Source organism: Lacerta agilis, chromosome 13 (genome assembly GCF_009819535.1).
Source record: "Lacerta agilis isolate rLacAgi1 chromosome 13, rLacAgi1.pri, whole genome shotgun sequence".
NCBI lineage: Eukaryota > Metazoa > Chordata > Lepidosauria > Squamata > Lacertidae > Lacerta > Lacerta agilis.
In genome coordinates, this window is record NC_046324.1 from 46404283 (window position 1) to 46413414 (window position 9132).

Genomic DNA, 9132 nt, shown 5'->3' on the forward strand with positions numbered 1-9132 from the left:
TGTGGCAGAGAGAAGTCCAGAAGGAGGAGAGGTCAAGAGGTAGGGATGAGTCCGGCTGCTGAAGAGTCATGGGTGCCTCCCTTTCATGTGACAAGCTCCCCTCTCCACTTGTCTCCCAGAATCAGAAGAGGCGTGAAAAGGGCAGAAGAGAAATTATGCTCATGCAGGCACAGTCTCAGATTGCTTGGGGGAAACCCTGGAGAGGAGGGGACTTAGGCAGCTGTGGGGAGGCAACTGCTTCATGGGGGCAAGACCTACCAGAGATGAGTTGCTCTGCTTGTGAGGCCTGACACTTCTGTGCAAGTCATGTTTTTGCTAATAATGAACTTGCACAGTGTGATTTACTGCTGGCTCACTCCTGTCTTCAGGCCAGCACCCTCCACCCACCAGCTGTCAGCCGTTCCTGAGAGCCAGTGTGGTGTAGTGGTTAAGAGTGGTAGACTCGTAATCTGGGGAACCGGGTTCGTGTCTCCGCTCCTCCACATGCAGCTGCTGGGTGACCTTGGGCTAGTCACACTTCTCTGAAGTCTCTCAGCCCCACTCACCTCACAGAGTGTTTGTTGTGGGGGAGGAAGGGAAAGGAGAATGTTAGCTGCTTTGAGACTCCTTCGGGTAGTGATAAAGCGGGATATCAAATCCAAACTCTTCTTCTTCTTCCTGTCTCTCGGTGACTCTTCTTCTTTGGCAATCCCTCATAGCTGAGTCAGATTGTCTTCCATAAACACGGTTTTAACAATGAGTCCATAAGTGACTGTGGAGGCCAGTTTTGGATCCACACATCCTTCCACAGTGGGGACATTGGTTTCCAGGCGGGAGTTGATCACGGTGTGGATTTGCCAAGCGTGCCTTCCTCTTAGCACGTTTCTCCTTTGCATCCTGAGTTCAAGTGTCTTCAAAGTCCGTATGAGCTGCGGCCGGCAAAATTCTTGCAAGGATCTTAGCAAACCGTCTCTTATCAATATATGAGGTGACCCTTCCTGAATCCCAAAATGGTTTTCGGCCTTCTAGGGGGACAGTGGACATGATTTTCACTGCTCGACAGCTCTAAGAAAAACGCAGAGAGCAAATCCAGCCCCTGTATATGGCATTTGTTGACTTGACCAAGGCTTTCAACACTGTAAATCGCAATGTCCTTCTGAAAATTGGCCGCCCAGATGAATTTGTGAACATCATTCAGCTCCTCCATGATAATATGACAGCAACAATCACAGATATAACAACGGCTCTCAAAGCGAACCATTCACAGTGGGATCAGGTGTTAAACAGGGTTGTGTTATTGCCCCAACTCTATTCATTATTTTCGTTGCCGTGCTCCTGCACTTTCTCGAAGGGAAACTCTCCACCGGAGTAGAAATCATATATCGAACAGATGGAAAGCTCTTTAATCCGCTCTCCCAGGATGCTGGTCTAGGTGGGCCGTTGGCCTGATCCGGGAGAACCTCCTCTTACTTTCTCGCGTTCTCTTTCTGTTCCTCAGGCTGTGCAGTTCCTCTTGTGTGACCTCTTGCTCATCACCCGCACCCAGCTCTGGCAGCAGCACATGCAAGCAGGGCAGCCGCATGGCGCTCCCTACCAAGCCTCCACCCTTGAGCTCCGTGGCTTCCAGCAGGATCTCAGCAGCCTCCGGCGCCTGGCGCAAGCGGACAAGGCTGCCATGCACAGGGTGAGTTCAATGCTGGGCTTCTCTGCTCCTGTAAGCTCCTCATTGGCTCCGCAATGCGGCCGTCACTGTCGAGAGCGCTGGTTTTTAGTAACCCTACGAAGCTGTCTCACGCCGACTCAGAGACTTCTCCAGTCTGTTTATTTTGTTTGTTCCATAAAATTTATATATAGCTCGATTGTTGTTTTTATTTATTTTTTTTTAAAAAAAACTTCAAAGGGGTTTACCAGAAAGATAATACCGTGAAATCAACAATAATTTAAAGCTTTCAAAAAGTTAACGTAGCAACGGACTAGAACTCCCATCCACTTTCCAAGCATCCGAATAGACTTGTCTGTGCAAGAATAGGAGATTACACTTGAAGGCACCTGCTTGCTATCAATAGGCAGGGAGTTCCAAAGTGGAGGTGCTGCCACACTAAAATATCGAGTCCTTACAAATGTGGAATGGGTATTATTTCATTGATCAGTTGATCAAGCGGGCAGATCTTGTAATTAAACTGGTTCCAAGCTGTTAAAGGCTTGACGTGTGGAATCCGCAGCCCTCTGCATGTTGTGAGGCTCTGAGGTCACATCTGCATCATATACCATGCTAAAAGTCGAGGTGTCCCCCCCCCCGAATCCTGGGGGCTGTAGTTTGTTAAGGGTGCTAAGTTTCAAATTTTTGCAAAAATCCTCACAGGTACAGGGTTTGTGTCATGCTTGCCTTCCTTTTGATATGGCCAGGGGGTTGTTTGTTGTGAGCATCCCTTCTTTCATTCTGCAACTCATCTCACTGGTGGTCTGTGCTCTGCAGCCTCCCTGGGTGCCCAGCCCTCAATTAAACAAGATCAGGAAGTGCAGGTAGCTGGGGAGGCTGCAAAGCGAAGCCTCTTTTGCAGAGGACAGAAACTTAAGAGACACTGGGAGAGAGATCTCGACACAGCGCTGGGTTTTCGTGGTGGTTCTGGTGGGAGGCAGCTGGGGGAGTGTGGTGGTTCTTGACTCTCTGGCCTGCCCCCCCCCACAGGTTTTCCTCCATGAGGCGACGGCCCGGTTGATGGCCCGAGCCAGCCCCACCCGGACCCACCAGCTGCTGGACCGCAGCCTGCGCAGGAGAGTTGCCTCGAGCATCAAAGGAGGTGAGCGACAGGGGTGTGTGCTTGGTCCATGCATCAACCACCGTAGGCTGCCTTACTCCGAATCAGACCCACTAGTCCATCCAGCTCAGTAGTGCCTCCACTGATTGGCAGCGGCTCTTTGGGGAGATTCCCAGCCCCACATGGAGATGCCTTTGGGGATTGAACTTGCAAGACAGGTACTCTGCAACTGAGCTACAGCCCTTCCCTCTGAATGCGGGTGATTTCATAGAATCATAGAGTTGGAAGGGACCCCGAGGGCCATCTAGTTCCACCCCCTGCAATGCAGGAATCTTTCACCCAACGTGGGGCTCGAACCCACAACCCTCAGATTAAGAGTCTCATGCTCTACCAAGTGAGCTGCTTCTTGCTCCTCACACCTGAATGCCTCTTCCGTCTTGGGGCCCCCTCACCTGTAAGAAGGCAGAGCGGTGGGGGCTAGCTGACTACATGCCCCATTTGCCCTATGGGGCCAGTCTTCAACGCAGCACCCCATCCCAATAATAACACCTGAGAGGGTCTGTAGGGACGGATAGTTAAAAGGGTAGAGCCCAGCATTAGGAGTGAGAATAAGCTGTGGGTCTCTGAATTGGCCCTGGTGCCAGGCAGCGATGCAGCCTTATTAATCCATTCATTGCATTTACATCCCCCCATTCCTGCCCACCCCCCAGTGACGTACATGGTTCTTCCCCTCCTATTTAATCCCCAAAACCACCCTGTGAGGCAGGTTGGGTTGAGAGAGGCGGTGAGTGGCTCCCAAGGTCCCCCGGTGAGCTTCATAGCCGTGTGGGGGATTCGAACCCTGGTCTCTCTCCAACACGCTAACCATTGTACCACGTTGCCGTCAGGGGGGCTGGCCAATGCCAGATTTACGTATAAGCTGAACAAGCTATAGCTTAGGGCCCCACTCTCTTGGGCCCCCCCCCAAAAAAAAATTTAAAGGAAAAAAAGTGGATGTACATTTCCAAAATATAAGATAAAAAACAAATAAAATGAAACCTACATACAGTTAGAGCTTAATAATTATTTCACTATTAATATACTTCTTCTTAATTGTATTTCACTATTAATATGCTTCTTAATTGTATTTCAGTTCAACAATTACTTTGATAAAATACATATTTTGTTATGTGCAAATGGCTTTAGATACCTATTAGGTTCATAAATAGCATATATTCAACACAAGAAACAGCGACAATTTGTTGTTGACAAACGACAGCTGGACATAATAAAGGGCCCCATTACCTTCAGAAGCTTAGGGCCTCATCAAACCTAAATCCGGCCCTGGGGGGTGGCCTGTCCCCTTTCGTGCAGGGCCACCTCTTTGCTTCCGTGCCAATAAACCCGCTGAGCTTCCGACGGTGTTTTCCTTTCCAGCCAGCGAACGTGAGAGCCAGCCGACGGCGCGAGAGCAGGCCGAGGCCCTCCTCCTCGCCTGCTCTTACCTGCCCCCCGCCTTCCTTCTGGGTCCCGGTCAGAGGATGGGCATGTTGGCCGAGGCGGCCCGCTCCCTGGAGAAGCTGGGGGACAAAAGGACACTCCACGAGTGCCAGCAGATGATCATCCGGCTCGGAAGCGGGTCCACTGTCACCTCCAGCTAGAGAGAGGGGGCACCGAGGAGGACTTGTGGGGAGGAGGAAGAGGGCAGAGGGGGGGGAAGGCGCCCCCTCTAAGCACATGGCGAGTGTGTTCTCCTGGACTCTGGCAGGCGAGACAAAGGATCTGCAGAAGCCCAACTCTCCCCCTTCTTTCTCTCTCTCTAGGTAATCATTACTGTGCAGGGTTACCCTCTCATCTCCCCCTAAGTTCTGTGTGGGGAGGAGCCCCTTTCCTTGTGGCTGTGTGTGCTGAGCAGACCTGTGACTTGGGGGGTGGGAGAACGCAAGCAAGCAAGTGGTGTTTTCAGGGGGTGCACCCCCTGGCTGTGTGCTTCTCCTGCTGTCGAAATTGGGGAGAAGGGAGATGGGTCGCTGGATGCGTGAAGCAGCACCAGAAAAAAACGGACGTCTTTGACGGCACTGGTTTTTCGACTGGCGGGCAGGGAGTTGCTAGCAAGTCCAGCCTAAGTTCCAACAGGAGCATTGCCACCATGCAAATAAACGAGGAAAGGTTAAGAAATGGGTCGCCAGATGCATGCTTGGGTCAGAAGTATGTCCTGGGTCTGAAACGGTTGGGACATAACTTGCTTTTTAGAGCCAATTCTGGGTGCGGTGCAAGTGCATTTTGTTCCGTTTCCTGCAACCAGATTCTGCATTTTGAGACACACCCACACTTGGCTTGTGGTGGTTCATTGCACTTCCATTGTAGCCCCCTATGGGGGGGGGCAGGGGGCTTTGCAATTGCCCGGTTTCCCATTGGCTGGCCTCTGTTCCTCTCATCCCCACCTCCCCAGATAGTTTCGCCCTACTTCCTTCCAGCAGCTCCTGGCAAGGCAAAGGGGACCCCTGGTGGCAAACCCACCAGCACTGCAGGATCCCCACCATCTCTCTGGCCAGATGTGAGCAGCTTAGACGTGACCTCCGTCGCTCCTCCTCCATCCTCTGAGGGAAGATGGGGACTCCTGTCAAGGGTCAGAGTGCTACGGGTCTGGGTTTTTCTGGAGGTGGGCCATGGGTTTCCCCCGAGGCAACCCTCCCCTTGGATATTCACGTGGTGAAGCAACCAGGAGAAACTTTGTGCTTCGGTTACAGAAGAAAGTTCTCCTCCTCTCCACCCTTTGTAGTGGCTCCCTGTGAATGATTTGGCTATATTTTGGTGGGCTGGGGATTGTGGATTTCTGGCTTGGGTGTTCTGCCCCCCCCCCATGTTAGGATGCGGTCACTGGCTTGTTACCATACCGCAGGGCATGCGCGCATGGATTTCTAAGAACGTTTTGCCACATGTATATTCCACCCACCCCTTTTCTGGCAGGCTTTTCCCCAAAGTAGAATTCACACGCAAACAGAAATCACTGCCCTAATTATTGGAGCTGCTGGCTGTGGGCACTTCACCAGTTGAATTTCTGCCTGCTATTAAATCAGCTATTAAAAGGCACCCTCTGCTAGAAAAGGTGGCAAGCCCATTTAAGAAAAAGCAGGTGATTCTCTCTGGGGTTTTTTTTTGTTTTACGAGTGTACGGGAAGGGAAACAACGAACCGTCAGAGGGGCAGGCTGCTTCATTTTCAATCCCCCCAAAATAGATTTTTGGTCCTAATAGCAAGCGCCCCCAGTGTTGGTTCCATCACATTGTCTGGGTTAAGGATGTTGTTGCTATGGAGAAATTTCCTCTTGCGGGGCGCAGGTGTGATGGGAGAGGCAGGAAGGTCTTGCCTAATCATGGTGGGAATATGAACTGTGCCCTCTTCAGGGCGTCTGTTGCAGAAGCATTTTGGGTGCGTTTCTCTGTGTGTGAGAGAGATAGTAGTTCACCCCACCCCTCCTCAATCTGCATCGCTCAGCCACGCCTCTTCCATTTAAAAGTTATTTTCATAGCGTGAGGCTTTTTTGTACAGATGATAAAATAAAAGACCTACTTATTTATACCTCTTTTGTCTGTGGCACTTTATTGAAGGAGCGGGAAAGGAATAAGAGTATGCTTGAGTGGGGCTCAGCAGGTCACGGAGAGGAGACCACCCTGCCATTTGAGATCCACGTGCCTCCGTTCAAATCCATGGGTGGACCAAAGACAAGTTTGTCAATGGCGGTTGGTTCCCATGCAGGTTCAGAGAGGCAGTGCTCTAGTGAAGACCCGGGTCCTCAGGAGCACCAGTGGGGAAGGGGTCTTGCTCTGACGCTTTACCTGCAGGTGTCTGGCTGGCCACTGAATGCAAGACTGAAAGGAGGGTGCAAGACTGGATGTTTGGTCCAGCAAGGCTATGCGTGGCCAAACCCATTTGGTGCCGTCCAAACAGGCAAACCTTCTTTTCCTATAAAGACCCCTATTTGCACCCACTTCGCACTAGATTGTGCAAATTGACTCCCTTAAAAGGGTCAGAACTTTGATACATCATAATCTGTAATCACTGGAAGGACAGATCCTGAGGTTGAGGCTCCAGTACTTTGGCCACCTCATGAGAAGAGAAGACTCCCTGGAAAAGACCCTGATGTTGGGAAAGATGGAGGGCACAAGGAGAAGGGGATGACAGAGGATGAGATGGTTGGACAGTGTTCTCGAAGCGACCAGCATGAGTTTGGCCAAACTGTGGGAGGCAGTGGAGGATAGGGATGCCTGGCGTGCTCTGGTCCATGGGGTCACGAAGAGTCGGACACGACTGAATGACTGAACACCAACAACAATCTGTGATGACCTAATAGTCTGTGCAAACATTCCCTTGGTAGTATAGTTGCTGAGTAGTGAAGATGTATGAATGTACCTTCTGTGTTTAAACCAAGGGTTTAGAGCTTCTGGTATTCCAGTTACTGTGGGCTGTGGCTCCCATGGGCCCCAGCCCGCATGGACCCAAGGTCAGGGGCGATGGGGGTTGTAGTCCAACAACTAGTAGGCAAGAGGTTCCACATCCCATGTGGTCGCTGTTGCATGGGTGTCTTCTCCTTCCTCCAAGCAGAGATGCTGGTGAGGTCCCTTGACGGTCAATTATTTGGGTACCAGTGGGGACCATGCATATAGCATCGTTCTTCCTCTGGCGGGTTTCTGTATATGTTCATGTACACCCTCACACATCCGTGCACAGGTTGCCTCTCTCTTTCCCATCCTGACCTTGAAATCTGTACTGCAGTCCTCGTACCGGTTACACTGCTGCTGTTTTAAATCTTCCTCTGCCTGGAAAGAGCCACTTTCTTGCGATCGATGGCTTCCCATCGTGGATCTCAGGTGTGGGGATTTTCTAGGGGAGCCTAGTACGCTGCCTCGGACTGAGGGGTGCCTGAATTGATTGGATTGGCAGGCGATTGGCTCAAGCTTATTGGGCACCTACTGAATTGGGTGATAAGAGCAACTGGTTAATCTATCCTTACTCCCTCAATGGATGGGGTGGGGGGTGGGGGTGGCAGAAAAATAGTTTACTAGGGGACTCTGCAAACATCCAAAACAATTATTGAATCTTTATTGATGTTTTTGAATGCAATGACCTGATTTTTTTCTCTCTCTTTTTTTTAACTCTTAAGGAAAATAAACTTCTTTTAGAAACAGCTTGTTACACACAATCTTCAGTGTGAAGCAATATACTAAATAAGAACACTAGTTTTAACATTTACAGTCTTTCATATATATTATATATATGTATATGTATACATATATATACACTATAGAATGAGGCAATATATAATACACACGATTCGCCATTTTACAGTCATTATGTACAGGATGCTATTCAAAGACAGCCAAGATCGTCGGGGTCACGATGCCGTGTGGTGGGGGTGGTGGGGGAGACAGGGATTTCCCCAGCCTGCCCTCATAAGGTGTGCTTCTGAAACAGGCCAGCCAAACCTTGCGGGGCAAGCTGTGAGCGTAGCAATGGCGACGGCAGAGAGCGCAGGGTACCATGAAACAAGACAGGTTACAAGCGTGAATCTGCGTGGCCTCTCTTAATAGGGCAAAGGAACCCAACAGGATGCTGTTATTGATCCCATTGGATGGGTAGACATGAGAGCTTCATGGGAGCAGAGAGGGCCCAGAGGTGCTCCCTCTTTCTGGACTGGGCAACACCCAATATGGAATTTCAAAACGTAGCAACACATTCACGGTCCTTGTGCATATTCTGTACCTGTTAATTTCTGGGTCCTGTCAATCAGCGGGAAGATGACACAGCTGTTCCATGGGCGACTGCAACCAGAATACTGAACCAACGCTCCCCTCCAGGCTGACTTTCCACCCTGAAGCTGTGTAGTTGGGTGTTCTCATTTCATAGCCAAGCAGAAAGAGTCCTCTAAGATCCCTTCTGTTCAGGGGACACCCTTAAGAGCAGGAGTAACTGATGTGGGAACTCTCCGTTAAGTTGCTGGACTTTCAATTCCCACCAACCCCAGCCAACAGCCAGGGATGTTGGAAGTTGGCATATTGGCTACACTTGCATGGATGCACAGAAAAAAAAAAACTGGGCATGTGCAACCACAGCTCAGCTTCTGTGGTCCACCCCCCCCCCCAGACTGCAGGGGATTGTTGGATGGGCACAATCTGTGCAAAGGAAATAAGTGCTTAAATTTATGCTAGAAGTCTCTCCCCCATTCTCCCCCACTGCCTTCTTAGGCATTGCTGTCCACATTTTTGGTCTCTCATCAAAGTCCAGGACCAAAGATGTGGGAAGCTGCCCTGTGGACATCCTTGAAAGTGCTGTTCAAAGGACACATGGGACACGGTACAGTGAGAACCTGCTTATGGGATGGCACAAAAGGGAGGTGATGTGTGTTGGTGTGCAAG

General features: G+C 50.4%; 1 protein-coding gene across 3 annotated transcripts in view; it reads left to right on the forward strand.

The window, feature by feature from the left end:
- SREBF1 (sterol regulatory element binding transcription factor 1) overlaps positions 1 to 4646 on the forward strand; it is a 42119-nt gene extending 37473 nt beyond the window's left edge. For 2 of the 3 annotated variants that reach the window (XM_033166869.1, XM_033166868.1), the window contains exons 17-19: positions 1478 to 1663; positions 2669 to 2780; positions 4155 to 4645. In XM_033166869.1, the coding sequence (XP_033022760.1) occupies positions 1478 to 1663; positions 2669 to 2780; positions 4155 to 4378 (522 nt within the window). In that variant the 3' untranslated portion in view covers positions 4379 to 4645. Of the gene's footprint in view, positions 1 to 1477; positions 1664 to 2668; positions 2781 to 4154 lie in introns of all 3 variants that reach the window. The other variant, XM_033166871.1, reaches the window with a different exon arrangement.
- The last annotated feature ends 4486 nt before the right edge of the window (positions 4647 to 9132 follow it).